At 39.4% G+C, this 19,532-nt stretch overlaps 1 protein-coding gene across 5 annotated transcripts in view; it reads right to left on the bottom strand.

Moving 5' to 3' along the window:
- Positions 1-19,532, bottom strand: part of PTPN13 (protein tyrosine phosphatase non-receptor type 13) — a 126,540-nt gene that overhangs the window by 6,821 nt on the left and 100,187 nt on the right. For 4 of the 5 annotated variants that reach the window (XM_037395644.1, XM_037395661.1, XM_037395670.1 and 1 more), the window contains 18 exons: positions 18,753-18,846; positions 17,858-17,943; positions 16,836-16,998; positions 15,701-15,915; positions 15,513-15,611; positions 13,665-14,026; positions 13,296-13,470; positions 11,801-11,959; positions 9,940-10,111; positions 9,620-9,830; positions 8,635-8,705; positions 6,911-6,966; positions 6,086-6,242; positions 5,576-5,752; positions 4,193-4,275; positions 2,919-2,974; positions 1,719-1,822; positions 441-589 (listed from right to left, as the gene is read on the bottom strand). In XM_037395644.1, the coding sequence (XP_037251541.1) occupies positions 441-589; positions 1,719-1,822; positions 2,919-2,974; positions 4,193-4,275; positions 5,576-5,752; positions 6,086-6,242; positions 6,911-6,966; positions 8,635-8,705; positions 9,620-9,830; positions 9,940-10,111; positions 11,801-11,959; positions 13,296-13,470; positions 13,665-14,026; positions 15,513-15,611; positions 15,701-15,915; positions 16,836-16,998; positions 17,858-17,943; positions 18,753-18,846 (2,589 nt within the window). The remainder of the gene's footprint in view (positions 1-440; positions 590-1,718; positions 1,823-2,918; positions 2,975-4,192; positions 4,276-5,575; positions 5,753-6,085; positions 6,243-6,910; positions 6,967-8,634; positions 8,706-9,619; positions 9,831-9,939; positions 10,112-11,800; positions 11,960-13,295; positions 13,471-13,664; positions 14,027-15,512; positions 15,612-15,700; positions 15,916-16,835; positions 16,999-17,857; positions 17,944-18,752; positions 18,847-19,532) is intronic. The other variant, XM_037395652.1, reaches the window with a different exon arrangement.

The raw sequence follows: 19,532 nt of genomic DNA, 5'->3' as shown, positions 1-19,532 counted from the left end.
CACAGGAAGGAATCTAATTTCACATAGCTAAGAAAACGGAACAAAGTAAAAAAACCCTATTATCCAGTGAATATTTTATCTCATTCTCCCAAAGAAGAGATCTGTAAAACGTTTGACTTAAGATTTCGGAAAGGCTGTTTTCACGCTTAGCAGCTAGATTTCACAGCCTTTGTTTACCTTGTCTATGCCTGTTAACGTCTATTCATTTGAAGAAAGAATGATGTAAACACTTCTGAATTGAATTCCTGGTTCAAACTAACCTCATCTCTCAGCAGCTAGTGGGGGGAAGGGAGAGAAGTCTTTGGTAAAAGAAGTCTTTAAAACCCTTTAGAGCTGCAAATTAAAGAGCTGTGGTATTTAAAGCAGTGATGAACCAGCCATTCTATTTCTAAGTGTTTCATGCTAGAAAAAAGGTCTTTGAAGGACAAATAGTTACTCACTTCAATCTCTTTAGAAGGGACTCCCTGTTCCAGCAATCCACGCAACATCCTGATCACTGACTTCAATTTGGCTCCTGAGTATTTGCCTCCAGGGAGCACATCCACTGTAGGGAGTGCAGAGATCTCTTCATTTGTCACTGAAGGGATACCTAGCAGAAGAACAAGACCGATTGATATAAATAAATAGCTAAAACTAGTGAAACAAACTCTAGTGCAATCTTGGATTTCCTTGTTGCTGTCCACCACTGTATTACCTTGTTTTCCCTAGAATGTGTCCATACACCAGAGAGAATACACAAATGACCTCACAGTTTGACAGGTAAAACCAAATTAACTAACAAAACCAGTATGATGCAAAATCAGCTTTGATGAATCCAGGAACCAAAGGGAGTATTTTCCTGAACTTCCAATACATTCACTGAAAGAAACTTCAAATACATTTAAAATTTAAGTTCTTCACACAATAACCTACAAATCTGATGAATGTACACAGGGATGAATTCAGAATTCTCCACTTGAAACATCACAGTCTGTGACTTCATTTTTAACACACTCAACATGTCTTCCAAGTGGTATTCACAAAATGTGTTAAAGCAATCTTTTTTTCAGGCCTTCTATCAGGCCTTCAGTGTTTCTCTGAAGCACATCAAAATTAATAAACCAAGAATCTCTCTGGTATCACAATTAAAAGTGTCTTAGATGTAGTCTAAAAGTTTGCCCAGACTATCTTTTTTTTCTGTTAATGAACGCAGAGAAAAAGCTACTGTATATGAATTTCAGGAACTCACAATTCTAATGCTATCTCAAAAAGAAAAGTCTAGATTCTGCCAAACCCATCACACTGAGCAGTGTTCCAGTCTGCCACTCTAAGCAGCAGTGGAAAAATGAGAGTCAAGACAAAGAAAAAATATTGCCTAATTTGAGCATGGAATAGCTGGTATGTGAAAAACACAATATATCAAACTGATCACGGACAAACACCTATACTGTTACAGCTTTTGTCAGACTGATACTATGGAAGAAAGCATTTCAGCTAGTTTCAATTCTGCTACATCTACCTGCACAACATTGCCAATACTTCTTCCTATTAACTCTCACACGCTTACTACACAAAGCTGTGAAGAGCCTTTCCAGTGGGTTGCTGAGCTGCTACATTTCCCGTTATACCTGTCATTACACCCTCAAAACACATCCAGGGCCTTTTAAAACTAACACCTGACATTTTGTCTATGTAACATGATCCTCAGTTTTCCACTGATTATTTATTAAAGTTCTTGCCTTTATTTACACACTCCTGGCTGACTGATTCAATCGGCAGTTCATCACTTCCCCACGTGATCTCATCTTCATCTGCTTGGCTCAATGGAGGTTGTTGAGGAGATCTATAAGAGGACAAGGTATGGAAGTAAGAAATAACACCTAGAAATAACCAACAGATTGGCAACTTACTAAAAAATTGCCAGAAAGTAATTTATAGCTACGATATTTCTGAACTGGATTTATACCAGTAACCTCAAAAAACCCATGAATTTTTTCCCTTTTTTTACATCCCCAGTGAGGATTTGTAAAAGATAACAGTGGAAAAAGAGCCAGAAATACATTGATCTAGTAATAACTATCACTGCAACTACTTTCAAAGGCTAAGCAGTCAGATAACATCCAATACCATATTTGTAACATTCACATAATTCACTACCTATACACTAGAATATCTATTTTCAATTGCAAGTTTTTAGCTTTGTTGAAGATGGTGATATATGTATCAAGTATTTTAGGCTGCTTGTGCCAAATCTCAACCATAAACTCGCCAGAAAATTAATCAAAACAGAGGAAGAAGTATATACACTTTGACTGAAGTGTCACTTAGACTAAGGACTAAAATTATTTCACAAAGAAAAACAATCTTGGGATTTCCAGAATTCAGGGTGGCTCAAAGAGACAACTAGTAACTTGGGCAGGTGTATCCTTAGTTTTCCATGTCAAAAAAAAATAAGCCCCAAGCACCCAAATGGAACAGATGGACCAGTGGAACTATCCGGTTTAGTTTCTGTGCTCTAAACCCAGAAGTAGTAATACTAATGAAGCCTGTAAAGATTCAAACTGAAGACAGCATTGTTCGAATGTTTTCCTCACATGCAAGTACCAAATTTTTAGTACAATGCAAATTAAGGTACTTGGATGTATTTGAACAACAGCCCAGTTACTTGTTATATCTACATATCAAAGGAACAAATAAATCTAGAGCATAGTAAGCCACATAAAGCAGACCAGTATTCAGGCAAATTATAACCTTTTAAATAACAAGAATAGACAGAGAGCAATTAAACAGGGCACTGCACAGATATTTCATTGGGTTTATTTTGGTTTGGGGGTGGGTTTTGTTGTTGATATTGTTCTACTCTCATTATAACACATCCCTTTTGAAAGTTTCAGACTTCACAGGTTTGCTTTCAAGCCACACTAGAAAATAAATCTTACCTTTCTGGCAAAGCTTTTACTTCACAATAGTCTTCACAACCATTTACATGTGTTGGCTAGTAGAAGAAATATTTCAAAACACATTAAAGGACATAGTTATAACACTCATGCACGGTAAATTTTAAGCAATTAACAATTACATGGACTATTTCTGAAGGGTATTAAGTTCAAAGAAGCACATAATGAAAGACCTTCCTCTTTTAGACATCTCATTAACCCAAAATAACAGACAAGAACACTGAGCACTTGGAAAGAGGCTCTACTGTTACAAAGCCAAAAAACTATTTAAAATCATTCCTGACTCACAGTAAGTACAGCCATCTATATTTTCTCCAGCTGATTTTTTTTTTTTTGTTTATAATACTTTAAAACACTTTATGAGGTAAGTTCGGTAATGAAAATGTCTGCCTCCTGTCTAACCACCATTCCTATACAGGACAGAACAGGGCTTTACCTCTAAATGACAGGTACTCCTACATATGCCTTCCTCAACAAATGATGAAGAATCAGCAGAGAAGGCAGCATTTTGATCCTCCTTTCAAGAAGAAGCTCTACAAAACCATTTATACTTAACAGGCCAGCTTGCAAGTTTCCACTGCCATACTCTGAGAAATTTACTTGTGGATCTCCTAGAGCACACTGACACTGAGCCAGATGCCCGACTTGACTCTTGGCTCTACTAACGGGACAGAAAGCTACAACAGCTAGGATGCGCTGGATAGACAAGAGTTCTCCTGATCTGAAATAGGAGACAAAACCCAGGCATCTAGTGACTGATATAAAACAGGACATGCAATAATGTACGGTAAACCACATACAAAAATTATTCAAGTTAATGAACATAACCTCGCAAAAAGCAGGAGGAAAGGAAACCTCAAATTTACATTTTGGACACAGCACTGCTTCCCTTCTTTGAGCAGGAATCAAGGATATGTTTTAGATTAAATGCCTCAAATAACATTAAGAAAGGTAGTTCATTATCACTCTTTTTGGAAAAAAAAGTAAAAAGAAAAAAGGTGTTGGGCTTTATATAAGAAATAGTGTAAAGTAACTAAGCTTTGTTCTCTAATATAGTTAATGTATGATAGAATAATGATACGGTATTTTAAAAAAAATAAATGTACACCATTTACAGCTACCACGGACAAAGGTGTTTTCATTTAAAAGACATGCAAAGTTATTTCCACAAGTTTTATGGCCATAAGAAAAATGATAAATTCAAAGACCATCTGAGAAAGCAAAATCAGCAGACTGCCAGCTTCTTGCCATCCCACCTCTGAAAAATCTTCAGGCAAAGATGACCCATCACAGTCTGTGTCTTCAGACTTATCTTCTGTCAGCTTTCCATTCACCTCTGCTGGAACAGGAAAATCAGGAGATACAGTATAAAAATCACCAAAATACACCCAGGAGTCACCTTCTCACAGATGGAAATTCTGTTACACCTGCCTTGCACTACACAGGGAATACAGGTGCCAGAATAACTAAGAAATATCTTTTAAGTCCCTTTGCTACCAGTGTGCTGGCAAAGAGGTCTTAATGTATAGGATAATCAGACTTCAGGCTTCTTTCTTTTTTAACTGGAACAGCTGTCATTATATGTGAGGTTGTTTGCATACCTAACTATCTGTGCCACAACATAATGGATGGACAGGCTAGTACTAGTAAGTTATTAGATTCCCATGTCGACAGTGTTTCTGCAATTCAGTTACGTTTAGACCAGCAGTAGGTCTAAACCAGGATTCTACCTGCTCTTTGTATTAAGATGTGCCAGACAAAATCTGACTTGTATCTGTCTCCCACAGTAGTTCCCTGCTGCCCTATCTTATGGATTCAGTGCAAAGTAGGCCAGATCCTAGCTACAAAAACTGAAAGTAGTGGAGCTCCAGTGATATTCCTCAGCTGAGGTCCTGGCATAGCCAGACCCTCAGTTCCCTGACTTCTAACATAATGACCAGTGACAATAACCCAATGAACCTGAAGAACAGCAGAAGAGCTGAAATAATTATAATTTTGAAAGGTATCTCACGAGTTCTAGAAGGAACCTCTACAAGAGTAGCAAGCATTTTGCTGCACTTTTGGAGCACATATACATAGTGCGACACCACAAAGGAACTACAAATTCTACTCTACGCTAAATTTCAGTTAATAACTGGAGCTCAGGTGAAGGAATGAAGGCAAAGAAGGGTGTACAGATAGAACCAGCTATTGAAAAAAAACAGTCCTTCTAAAAAAGACAAAGCAGGTTGGCAAATTGTTCGGTTTTGAGAGATCTCAACACATTTCCAAGTTGTGCAATCTGCAATCAATGAAATGCTGAAATGCTTCAGCATTTCAACCCAACTGCAGCTGCAGAACCAGGTACCTAAACAACATGAATTCCACTCAAGAGACAATTCCAGAATGGGATTCATTTTCCTAGATTACATAAAGCAAAATCCAGATTTATCAAACCAGAACCTGACTTATTAAATCGCATCTGATGTTTGCTAGGATCAGCAACTATTTGTTCCATCAGAACCATGTGTTCTACCTGTGAAACTTTTGAGTTCACACATCAGTGTCAACTCTCCTTGCCAAATCAACTGCTTACTTGGCACCTGATTTCAAGAAATATTTTGCTGTTAATAATATGCTTTTTAAATGGCTCACGCTACCTGGCAGGTGATCTTCTAATGCAGCCTTCTTGAGATGTAGAAGGCTCTGAGCCTCTGAAGTTGCATTATTACGATTTAAGAGGTTCTGGGCTTCTTCATCTACAACATCCAACAGATACTGGACAACTTCATTGTGATCATCCTCGTCATAATACTCATCATCTGGAACCTCTGTTTCTAAAGAGAAATGTATAAAATGACTTAGTATAAAATGACAAGTTTTCCCAAAATAGGATGTTTTTTGGGAAAAAATCAAAGGGGCAGACACCATGGCATTATTTCTAGCTGTTCTCATGGCTTTCCTTCATTTCTCTCTAACACAGAATCCTACTTTCAAAAATCTACCTCCAACATCAACTAATTCCTCTAAAGCTGAGCACAGGCCTTGGAGATGATCTTCTGAAACTGACTGCCACCCTAGTGTTGACTTATTTCAGCCTACTCAACAATGCCTCGATTCTCTTGTATGCTAAAGACAATATTGCTGTCCCCCATCTCACCTCCTCTTACCTGACTTGTCACTGTGTTTAGAAAAATCTGACATCTGATTGGTAAAGCCAAGGGAAGGTACATCTCCAGATCCTGAGAGACTCATTATTCCTTTTGTGTGATGGATATTGTTTTCTGTGTTTGCCTGAGAAGGTCCCAGGACACCATTGCCATTTAACTAAGAAAACCAAGAACAGTACAAATTAACTCTTACAGAGTCTGGCAGTTTGTTGAAGCATCAAGCAACCCTTAAAAAGTTCACTGCTCCACTTAACAACAAATAAGAAATGCTATTCACATATTCTCATCTGAGACAGCTGGGTGATGGGTGGGCAGTTTTTAGGTGTTAGAAGTTTCATACAAAAAAAGCAAATAAAAAAAATTAAAGCAAGTAAGAAAAAAACCACATGATGATGAAGAAGAAACTACTACAAGAGAACACATAATAGTATTTCACATTATTCTAAACATATGCAGGCTTCAATTCTTTTGGTCCCACAATACATCATTTCCCAGAAAAAACAAAGGGGGGAAAAAAGAAAGAAAACCATCTAGTAAATGTAACATGCAAGTATCTGCAGAAACTGAACAGAATGGAGTTTTCTGGATCATAACCTTGCATCCTTCTCATAAGACCATTCGTCTTTTGATGAAGCAGTCCCAAAGAAAGAGAAGATCAATTAAAAAAATCGTGCGTATTTCTTACAATGACTGCTTATTCATGTCAACTGGTAATAGTGAGTTTGTATAGCTTCATTAATGGATTGTTTATTTATTTAAAAAATGTGTGTGAAGTAGATCCTTTTCTCTGGTTAATGATAATAGGCACAACTGAGGAATATTTACCTTGGGCCCATAAGCATCAGCTTCTGTTTTATCAGAGGGATCCCCACAGGAACAGCCTAAATAAAAATGGGGGGAAAAAAATAACTTCACAGCAACTTTTTCACAGAAATTAAATTAGCTCCCTTCAATTATTTTCGTAACAGAAACAAAATATTCAGTAACATGTTACAAAATAACTAACATTTCTGCCTGCCTGGTTATTGGGCATTGCCAAACTTATGTCTGATGGACTATATTCCATAAAGGGTTTTTGAATATTGTGTTCAATGGGATCAGAAAGCATGAATGCTAATACAGGTAACCAACTCTGAACAAAGAGAAACGTGTTGATAAATAGCTTAACAACATACAGTGGTAATGCACCCTTGGGAAACAGGGCACGATTCCCTTTTCCTTTGAAATGTACAAAATACAACCCCACAATCACCCATCACTATCTTACCCACCACACACCCCTTGACCCCAAATATCATCTGACATCTGGGTCCTTGTTCAAACATAGCCTTCTCTTCTTGGTAAAGAAAGAGCGATACCATGCTATCAGAGACCACTGCCTATCCTAGACATTCCATTGCTAGTACAGTAAACAAGACAAAGTGGAACCACTAGATGGTATCTACCTAACTACCAGTTAAATCCTGGATTTTCATATATGTCACACTTTAACAAACAAACAAACTTGTACATGAAATAACTGAAGGCCAACAGTAACCTTTATATCTTGTTGTGAACCTATGTGTGACAAGTCATCTACAGGAAGGGAGTTTTAAGTAGGGTTTTCCAAGATTTGGTTACAAGGCTTGCTCCTAATGAATATCTTGACTAAATCTTTTGACACAGAACATGTTATACTTGGAAAATATGTGAGCAACAATAAACTGTAGGAGTTGCAACAATTTCATAAGGCAAGATCGATACTTGAAGTTAACTAGATACATTAAAGGAAGCATGAAAAACAAGACTATAAAGAATTAAGACAAATGCAAAGTGCAACATCTCAAATAAAAAGCAAATGCTTAAGATGGTAAGTAACTGCATAAAGCAGTTGCTCTGCACAGAAGCAGATGTAGGTGGTAAAGGGTCTTCAAGTCTGAGTGAACAAGGAACTATTTAGGAAAAGGAAGGTGATCTCACTTGGGATGTACTAACAGAAATGCTGTCTACACAACTCTGGAAAGAATTCTTCCTGTCTGCTTGGCACTGGTGAACCTCACTCAATGCCATGTGCATGACCAGAAGCATCACACTTAAAGAGGAAAATGGCAAGAGGTAAACAAACTGGAGGGGAGCAATAAAATCAATTTAGGCTCCTTTAGTCTTGAAAAAGAGAAGATGAAAAGGAGACATAAAGACCTTTCAAATGTAACAAATCAGTACTTTTATGCCTGGTCACAAGAAACAACAGTAACATTATTGTTGTTGTTATTATTAACAATTATGATGATGATAATAAATTGATTTTTTTTTAAACTTGGAAGACTCAGGCTTGATATTAGAGAGAATTTCTAAAATACAAGAGAAATGGAATCATAAGCTATTGCTGAATCTCTTTTCATAAGAGCTTCTAAAAGCAAGATCAAGCAAACACCTCCTGCAGCTGATCACAGTAAATGGAGTTGTAGTGTAGCCACCAGACCAGGATGGTATCTTAAGGCCCATATCAGTTCCTTCATTTTTGTAAATACGTGCATTTCATTTGCAGTAAGTAAGCAAGCAAATCTTACCATTAGCTTTCATTGGCCATGGATTTGAGCTATCAGGGCTTTTGGATTTTGGAAGCACCGCATGACCATCTCTATGAAAGGAAATGTTTACAAAAACTTTTATTTAAAAAATAAGTAAATCATAGTAATCACCAGATATTGACGTAAATATGTACTATCAGTAAAAACGCTAGTCATGCTTTCTATCACAACAGTTTTGGAATACTTAAAATATTCAATGTGAGAGATTAAGCACTGATAGCTGGGTTAGTTCCAACTTCAAGGAGCACCTAATAGCTGGTTAGAGCTGGAACTTCCCTCTAGATTCTGACAAAATGATTCAACCTTGCAGCCTCAGGACTTTGCAACTCCTTCCCCTTCTGGGATAAAACAGAGTGGGAACAAGAAAGGGAGAGAGGAAGCAAAGAACAGCAGGCATGGCTGGAAGACTTAAAAAATGAAGTAAATGTTTCCGTCCCAGGTAAATTTAAAAACAGAGTAACATGGAGAGTTTCAGACTGCTGTATTGCTCTAACAGAAGCAGCAGGCATCAGTGAAAATACAGCAGTGCACTAGGATCTGCGCCGTAGGGTTTTGACATTCACCAGTGTGCTGGGACATCCAAGTGACAGTAGAACTATTTAAGTGTGAAACATTTCATCTCCTTTTTGTGATTACAGAACCCTCAGTTGCAGTTTTAAGGAGTAATTGCATTTAAATAATCTGCATCATACTTTGAAAATGGTACTTTGAACACCTGCACTTCCTAGCTGGACAGTTTCCTCCAAGAAACACAAAGCACCACTAGTACTAAGTACCCTTCTGCTCCACCGAAGCACAAACCTGTGACTACACAGACCCTTTTTGTGGCGTCAATCCTCAATAACACGCCACCTAGTACACCTCTGACTTAGCTGTCATGCCAGGAACATGTTTCACCCACATACTCATGCAATCATGCAAGGAAAACAAAAGGTACAGGGAAGCATTTGCTTCCAAAACACACCTGGTTGCTTTGAGCACCACTTTTGGAAGGTATGTTTCCAGCATTCTTTTGGCTTCTTTCAGAGTCATTCCCTGTGTGCTTACTCCATTAATGTAATGGATAATATCTAGCGCACGGAGACTCTCCTCTCTGGCAGCAACCGATCTGGGGAGGATGTCACTAATATACACAACTTGGTAAATGCTGTCATGACCTCCTGATAACAACAAACCTTTGCAGGAAAAAAGGAAGGGGGTGGGGGATAAAAGTCAAGTTCTTTCTGCATAACTGAAGGGGAAAAAACCTGCTTTAGAGCAAAAAGCAGTATATTTCTGTGTTACCTAGCTCCTCCTTATGGCACATTAGTGTAATATCAGGCAGTAAATGAGGCAACACTGGCATCTTGGGTAACTCCAAAACACGGCCTAGCACTAATCTTACAGTCTTTGGGGCAGCACGGAGAAAGTTTACTGCATCAGTATGACTCATGTTAGTGACATCAATGTCATTAACCTGCGAAAATAAAAGCAACAAAGATGTCCTTGTTAGGTTCCAAGTAGAACAGTTAGCATTACTGCAGAAGCATTTATTACTGTTCCTATTGTTGGCATGTGACATTCAAGGACAAAAGAGTAGATGGTTTATCAACAGCAGTTGCAGTTCATAATACTTACCCAGGGAGAAAGAACACATAAATGTAACTGAACGTTTGCAAGTGAAGAAACAAGTTTAGTGTCCAAATGACAAAACATTAAACAATCTCAAGTAGTATATTATTTTACTGCTCCCATTTAAAAAAATTGAATGCTGAAACTGCAGAGGCCAACACCTGAAGTCTGACTCACAACCTAATCCAATCTGACTTGTATTTGCCTAACTTACATTAAGGTTTAATAGTATTTAGCAGCGCTTTAGTGTCCTGATCTAGCAATGACTCACATGCTCTGTGTTATGCACTTGGTTACTATTGCTCACAGTCCCTGCAAGCCTAAATGCAAGTTTTCAGTTGATCAGAAACTTATACTGTAAGGGACAGGATGCCATTTTAGAGGGACCTGGACAAGCTTGAGAAGTGGGCCCACATGAACATCTTGAGGTTCAACAATGCCAAGTGCAAGGTTCTGCCTGGGTCGGGGCATCCCCTGGTATCAACACAGGCTGGGGGATGAAGGGACCCTGCAGAGAAGGATTTGAAAGCACGGCCAGCAGGTTGAGGGAGGTGATTCTGCACCCTCACCTCTGCTCTGGTGAGACCCCACTTGGAATACTGCATACAGCTCCAGAGTCCTCAGCACAGGAAAGATGTGGACCTGTCGGAGCTGGTCCAGAGGAGGGCCACAAAAATATCAGAGGGATGGAGCACCTCTCCTATGAGGAAACACTGAGAGTTGGGATTGTTTAGCCTGAAGAAGAGAAGGCTCCAGGGAGACCTTATTGCATCCTTTCAATACTTAAAGGGGGCTTAGAAGATAGGTGGAGACAGAGTATTTAGTAGGGCCTGTAGCGATAGGACAAGGGGTAATGGTTTTAAAATAAAACAGCGTAGATTCAGACTAGGTATAAGGAATACGTTTTTTATAATGAGGGCGGGAAACACTGAAACACATTGCCCAGAGAGGTGGTAGGTGCCCCATCCCTGGAAACATTAAAGGTCAAGCTGGACAGGGCTCTGAGCAACCTGATTAGTTGAAGATGTCCCTGCTCATTGCAGGGGCACTGTACTAGATGACATTTAAAAGGTCCCTTCCAACCCAAACTATTTTATGATTCTATGATGAACATCTGTACTACGTGATATGTACCTGGCAAACTCTTCTACAGCAAATCTTTTAAAATTCATTTCCTAACAACATGCTAGCCATAGATTTATTTCATCAACCACCCCTCCACATACTTTGCGACCCTCTTACTTAATCAATGAATGCTTTTCCCTTGAAAGCATTTTTTGCCATCATGAATAGGGGTTGCACACATGCTTAGCTGTCAGACATACCATAACTCCCTTCAGCAATCCTCTCACATGTTTTCATACTTGTATTTCTTTTGTCTAATTGCTATCAAATTATGCCTCTCAGAAGCTTCATGCCTTTGTTCCTTTAACCATATCTACTTTGGCCCACAGAGTTTTCTTTGTTTCTTTTTTTTTTTTTTTTGACTTAAAAGTTGTCCTCTTCCTGCATCTGAAAACATTAATATTCTCACTTTTATCAGTCGGTCTCCAGGTCGCAGTCTCCCATCACTTTTGGCAGGATCCTGAACAATGTCGTGTATGTAGCACCCAACGTTATCGTTACCTTTGGTCACTGTAAAACCCAGACTACCCTTTTCTGACTTTGCCATAGTGACTCGGAGCTCTACTTCCTAGGGGAAGAAAACAGCACTTTACAACACAGGCAAACAGAAGCAATTTGAGGGATTTACTGAATTTAAGACAGTCAGAAACAGACAACTGATTTACCTATTGGTTTAGAGTGGAACACAAGCCCAGACAGTACCAAGATGTATCTTAGCAGGCTCAGCTTAGCTGCTTCAAGCAAGCACCTCTAATGAATTCAGACAGACTACTATTTTGCATGAAATTAACCTTGGGCCAAAAGCCTACAATCTAAACAAAATTGTGAAGGTAACACCAAAACTGACACCTTATTTTACCCTCAACTAGCTGTCACACATAAAAAAGGCTCAATATTTTTCCAAAAAGACAATGCATCAGGAATTATTCAACTGAAGAAAGTAGGTGCACCTATATTCCTACAATGAGATACAATACCATAGCTTTTCTCGGAACCAAAGACACGGACAAGTTTTGCCTATTTTAGTTTTCATTAATTTTGTTTTGAAAGATACGTATCTGCCTCATTTGTATAGAAATTCACAGAGCACCAGAGGAAGATTTGAGAAAAACTTCTGAAGAAGAGACTAAGAAAAGGACAGTTTGTTCCTTCTCAAAATGGAGTATGAGCTAAAATAGCTTTGTAACTTGAAAGACCCCCACAACTGAGACATACCAAGGCTCAATTTTCATTTTTTTCAACCTGTGAATGGATTATGTGAGTGTATGGAAGGAGAAGTCCCTTCTGATACACAAGACATTTCTGGGGTGGCAAGAAGCTCTCTCAGAAGAGTCTCAAAAATCTGCTGCATTTTGCAGCAGAGCAGCAGTAATTCTTTAGGATCCATACAAATAAATGCAACAAACAACAGGGTCTCTTGATGTCCCTGCTGCCCAATTTATCCTCCAATCTCAGAACAACCACATAGAAAACTAAAAGGACAGAAGCAAGATATCTGCTGTTTAAGCTTCCTCTGAGTACATGGTTTAGAGGTAGGTAAATATTTAATGCCACATTTTCCAGGCTGAAATGACACATGAAATAAGACATATACACAGCTACCTACATACACATGAACGCCTCCACATTCACAGAGGGAAATGTATCAACTCCTCAAGAGCTCAGACACAAAAGGCCTGCAGACATTTGTATCAGCAGCTGCAGTTCACTGGTTACAATTTGCACATGTATGTGTGCCATGTATAAGGCACTTGCCCAGGTTAGTGCAAGCATAACCTACAGCTATCTCATCTGTAAATTAATATGCCTAACTCCTATACAGTCACTCCCGATACCATGGCTAAAACTTCTAGATGGCTACAACAGTAGGTACATTTATGCTACTGAAAGAAATAGTAAATTACTGGCTCATATTCTTCAGCATTTTTTTCCAGCTGGCTGAGTAATGAATCCATTCCTCCCAGGTGCGGAGTCAGCTCAGAAGCAGAAGTAGCATAACAGTCATTTATTAAAACGGATGTGGTAACATCAGGAACAGTTCTACAGGCTGGGATCAATGGCAAATCCAAAGGCAGATCACTACGGATAAGCAAGCAAAAAACAAGGATCAGCTTGTACAATGTGGCTGTCACCCATAAATGACTATATGGGCCAATACTGACTTTATGCAAACCTACAAAGCAAAACAAAGAAGTATTTCTATGAATAGGTACAATAAACTATTTTTGTAAAAACCTTTGGCAGTTTTATGAGGATCATTATAAACAACATACCTGTCCTCAAGCTCTAACTTTGTAGGAGTCTCTTGATCAGAGTTTAAGATGGTGCGAACAGCCTCCTCCTGACCACTGTGCGCCTCATACTGACTGTATGCCTGTGTCATAGCTTCATCTGAGGTTTGGTATAGCGCAGAACTCCATCCAAGGCCCACCTGTGCTGGTGAGTTTATCACCTCCTCATCACCGCTCCTGCTGCTCTCACTGTAACTGTCTCTTCTAGAGGGAGATTTTAGCCTCTTCTTGCTCAGATCAGTAGTTTCATTTTCATCTGAACTGTCACCTTGTTCTCCGTTTGGCGGACCAGAAACTTCTCTGCTGACATCTGGAAACACTTGTTGGGGTGAATGGATGGGAGTCTACAGAGAGCAAGGACATTTAATTCATCAAACTCCAGTTTTGATGACAAAAGAAAGTTGCTAAGACTGCATAAAATTACCAAGAGCAATTAGTCAGTAGCAACATTTAGACGTTGCCTCAATTGTGTAAACGTATCATAGAAATAATGGTGAAATAGAAAACAATTTCACCAAATTCAATGCAACTTGGCCAATACAAAGTGTGCAAAACTTTGAAACATATACTTCTAAAGTAGAACTCCAAATTCATCTAAGGAAAACAAATCTTCTCTTGGCTTTAGCCTTGGAGAACCTACAGACAGATGGCTTTAAGCTATGCCCAGAAGTCATCCAGGCAATTACCACAGAATCCCTTCCAATCAGAACACAGTGCAACTGAAGTCAAACTAATCTCACACAGGAGGAAAAAAGGGAAGCTTTCAAACAAAAAGCTACAGAACAGATTACAAACTATGACAATTTATGCCAAACTGAAACTGTTCAGCCAAGTTCTTAACTCCCGTCAGAATGAAGACCAGTTTTGCCAATAATCACATATTCCCAAGAATTATGTCAGCTAACAGACACACTAAGTTTAAAAGCTTCATTTATGCTTTTATGGCCAAATTCTTGTGCTCATGAACACACCAATCTGTGATAATGTTATAAACAAAAATTGTTCATATTTTATTGGTTTTTCCCTTCTTTTAATATATGCACTTTTATTAAAGTTATTCCATATTACATACAGGTTAATTACAGAACTAGTTACTTGTATTATTAGTTTTTTCAGGTGCTTATCTAATTTAACCTAACCTAAATTTGTATTTGTACATTTAAGTTTCTATCATCAAACTTGAAAGCTTTTTTCTTGTTTGAAAATTATATTAAAATAACATCAAAACTTGTCTCCATTAGGTTTACACTTTTCTGTCTTATGGAAAGCTTACTTTTCAGGCAAATTCCCTCCCTTTTGCTGAAACACATTTAATTTCCACTTCTTCCAAGTATCCTAAAATGGCCTTCTATTATTTTGATTTACTTATTGAAGCGTTTTGAAAATATTCTTTGGGACACCTCTAACTTCCAGTAAATATGGCAATCTTTTCCCTGGTTTTACATGCACCAAACTAGGCAAATTGGTGTTTCACAGAATATTCTTCATATACATTACAGAAATACCTGATTTCTATTTGAGATCAGCTTCAAACCATTGGGCTGCAAAGAAACCTGCACCACAGAAACAGCGTATTAAGCCAATTTCCAATGTCTTAAGACACAGAAAGGAGGGAAAAAAAAAATAACTAAAGCCCTGCATTCTTTTCACATTTTCACAAAATGCTTAGTACGCTCCTGAGGGATTTACTGTAAGAACCACGTTTCTGTGACCACCCTCCCCACCTTTTCATCTGCATCTTGCATGTAACTAACACACCCACCAGATCAAATAAATGAACCTTCAAATCACAGTTTTAAAAAAAATAATACCATATGCCATACACCTTACCAACAAAGAAGGATCGATGTCTGGTAGTATACCAGATGGTGGCCGACAAAGGAGAAGAGAGACTTCTGGAGATGTTCCCCTCAGAGCAGAGATGACTTCCTGTGGCCACAGTGGGATTCATTATTAGATGCAGACCCCCAAGACTTGCAGGACTACCACAGCATGAGTTTCACTACTAAAATACAAACCTGCTGGGATAAACCCTTTAGTGATGCCCCATTCACTTTCAGAATTACGTCCCCAATTTCTATCTGCCCACATTCTGCGGCAGGCTGCCCAGGGAAGAGCTTTTTCACCCTCACAATAGTTGAGCCCAGCTGCTCCGGGGTAAGGTTGTCTTCACGGCAGAAACTGAACCCAAGGCCTGAGCTGTTCTTCAACAGCTTTACCTCAAATGTGTTCTCTGCAAAAGAAACATTAACTTATTATTTCCTACAGCACACTGGCTATGAAAAGAAGTTGCTGATGCTCTTACTCCAGACATGAGAACACGCACTCTCGCCTTCACAGGGTTCTTCTACTTCACTGAGCACAAGCATTATATAAAAGATCCCTCCAAGTTAAAGAGGACAAAAAGCTGTCTGCTGACTTCCCCTGACAACATCCACACTACACAGAAAGCCAACGTATTTCCAAAACACTGTTCCCCAGGAAGTCCGTTAAGAAGCCTGTTAAAGCAGAGTGACACCACCTTTCTGGCCACCAATTAGGCATTAGTAAGAGCAGCAACTGGAATGCCTGGCAGACAGAATAAGTCCCATGCAGGAAGACCAAAAAGTATCTGCTGTGCTTTCCCCATCTGGATAGGTTTCCCTCCACTTTCACAGGTCTGCAGCAAAAGAAGCTGAAATATGCCAGCCTCTAGTCAGCTACATAAATCCCTCTTCATCCAGCTGTTGATGTCCTCCCTCACCTAGACAGGAACAGGAGGCCCTACAGAAGCTCTCATTCATATATGAGTATCGTAACCTCCCCTTGACAGTCCCTAGCAACACCGGAGATAGCAACATCCCTTTTACTTCAACATTGCTACAGCCCTGGCCTGCAAGGCTGGTGAAACTGGGAAACAAGTAACAGTGAGAGAGAAAACAGTTAACAGTAACTAAACAATTATTACCAAGATGTGAATGGAAATCTTAAAAAAAAGAAAAAAAAGCAACAGCACAAAAAGGAAGAGACTGCATTACATGCAGAGGCTCAGTATAGAATCATACCTGCTCTTTCTCCTGTCTGTCTTTCTATTCTACAGTAGATTTGAAGAAAAATATTATAAAAACTAAAGGATGCTTTGAAAGTTCAGAAAATTGTTCTGTGTGAGCTGACCTGCAGTGACAAAGCTGTAATCTTTGGCATTTGTAGATTTTGTTGCTGGTATTTCCTGCGGCTCACACTGCACCACCTGATTTGGAAGCGTGCATTGTGGTGTTACTGGAGCATGAACCTTGGCCACTGAAAGCTGACCTTTTTCCAACAGCAGATGCACCACCTAAGGAGAAGAAACATTCTCCAGTTAATTGGCAGCGGTCACGGAGATGGCACAGCCTAGACTACATTTCCTTCTAACTTGTCAGGATCCTAAGTTTTACAGCAGCAAACTTTATAGACATCTCCCTCCCCATATGTCCTCCATCTGTACCTTATTTTAAGGGCTCTAAGTGACAACCTACAAAGTACACTAATGGACTTGGAAGATACTTGCCAACACAAAAGTAAGAAAGTGTCTTGTTCCAGTAAGGCTGTGAGGGGGTTAAGAAGTGTCAGTGTCATCTTCATATCCGTACAAGGAATAGAGTTAAAAGCACTTCATAAAGTGAGCACAAATAGTAGTCCTTAGCAGCTCTCAACGTGTACATTCACTGGCTATTTTCAAGTGTGCATGTACTTCCACATATGAAGGGGCCACCATAAACAGCACTATTAAACGAGGAGACACCATTGACAGAATCAAGCGCTACCCAAAAAGGCCAAGACTCAAGCTACTGATACAGCATGCAAATGCAGCTGCACGTACAGAGGCCCTTTGTGTCCTCAGTGGTTCAAATCTGGCACCCATCTGTAGCATGCTGCTACAGCTGGTTTCCAACCTGTACACCTGGGCTTCCTTCCTACGAAGCCCAAGGACAAGGAGAAACCAGTTCCATGTAGATCTCTCACCTGCACAGAGAGCCAGAATTTCACTAGGGTGGGCAGTGAGACTCAAGGCCCAGGAAGCCAAGGAGTCTGAGAAAGCACATCTAAAGCAACCAAGACACTGGGAAGAACTCCAGCCTTCAGGTTCATTTACCTCTTTTCACTCATCACAATTTGGTTTACTACAGATGGGAGGAGAACTAGCAGCTGCTTACCTGCCCAGTGTTTCTCAGTGTTTCAACAGCTTGCTTATGGGTAGCACCTTCCAAACTAATCCCATTGACTGAAAGCACACGATCACCTACAAATGATTAATAATTTAAGAAAAAGTAGGCAGAACTTCATTTATAAAATGCATATGATGCATATAAACCTTCAAGTGTCAGCTAACAAGAACAGTTATTGTAGTAAATTTTCCCTTCCCTCCACACTCTTGAGTCAAGAACAGAACTCTGCAACTAAACTATATGGTTGGACTCAATGATCTTAATTAAAGGTCCTTTCCAACCTAAATGATTCTACAATTCTAGGGGTTAACCCCACGTCAAAGCTAGTGTTAACCACCAGAATGATAGCCTGCCACAAAGCTCAGACTCTTTATTATCTTAGTCTACAGTGGAAATTCTTGCTTCAATAAAGAATGTGGCCTGGCTTACAAACAAGAAAAGCCATAACAATTACAGTGATTTTCTGTATTGAGTTGCCCAGCATGATAAGCAAGAAGGCCACAAATAATACAAAGCCCTCTCTCTCCATGACTGGAACAGAGAAGTGTTCTCCATTAACACACGCTGCACTAGGCTAAAACCAAATACTGCTACAGTCTATCTTCTGGTTTTCCCCTCAACAGTCTCTGCAGTTTTCTGTTGGTTCTGCAGTTGTTCTACATGTTTTTTAGATCTCCATCTGCAGAATTAGGTATCAAGGCAATATTTAAAATGACAACTGCAAATGCAGTAGAGCTTGGAAAACCCAGCCCTTCTTGCCAGTGAAAAAGGTACAATGAAAGGAGGCAGAGTTCCTAGCTGTTTAGCCACATCAGTCCACCACAGACAGTTATCTACCCTTTTTTCACTTTAAGAGTCCCAACTGAAAGAACTGAAGTACTACCTTTTTCTATTCTGCCATCTGCTTCAGCGGCTCCCTTAGGAATAATTGCTTTCACATAAATACCACCATGCCTTATGCTAGTATTTACACCACCCTAAATGGAAAGCAAAAACAGGGTTTATTAGTCTTGTTGCACTTAGAATACTTAGTAATTAAATAGTCACACGAGGAAAACTGTACTCAGGAAGCATTTGGGCTACTGGCATGTAAAAAGAACAGCCAAACTATCAAAACCAAAATGTTACACAAAGCATGTTTTTGCAGTCATGCAATTTATTACAAATGAAATTGGGGTGGGAAGATTGTAAAAACATGATGCATCACAATGCAAATGCACCCAAAACAAATAAATGTCCTTCAGCAGACATATGTCTGCATTGTGCTGGACTTTACATGCTTGCATGCATACCAAAGCTCAGAGATGTGCAAGAGCACAGCATGCCAAAGCTGAAGATGCATACCCATGCAGTGTCCTACTTCAACACACCTTCTCTGATGTGGCAGGAAACTAAGGCATGGTACTTTCTCTCAGCTCATACAAGTTTGAAGGTCTAAGCTGAAAATCTGCTCAAGCTCAATTATTTTTGGAGGGCCTTAGTCTTTTTGTTCCATTACGGGGGAGCGGGGGGGGTGGGGGGGGGTGGGGGGGAGGCGTTGGACTAGATGATCTTTAAAGGTCCTTTCCAGCCCAAAAGACTGTATGATTCTGGCTCACTGCTGCACTATCCGTGCTTCTCCCGAAACTTGGGAGGGAAGAGGGAGAGCAACAGTGTATTAATA

The sequence above is a fragment of the Falco rusticolus genome, chromosome 1, assembly GCF_015220075.1.
Source record: "Falco rusticolus isolate bFalRus1 chromosome 1, bFalRus1.pri, whole genome shotgun sequence".
Taxonomy (NCBI): Eukaryota; Metazoa; Chordata; class Aves; order Falconiformes; family Falconidae; genus Falco; species Falco rusticolus.
Note: the sequence above shows the minus strand (reverse complement) of the source record. Positions and strands in the feature narration are given on the sequence as shown.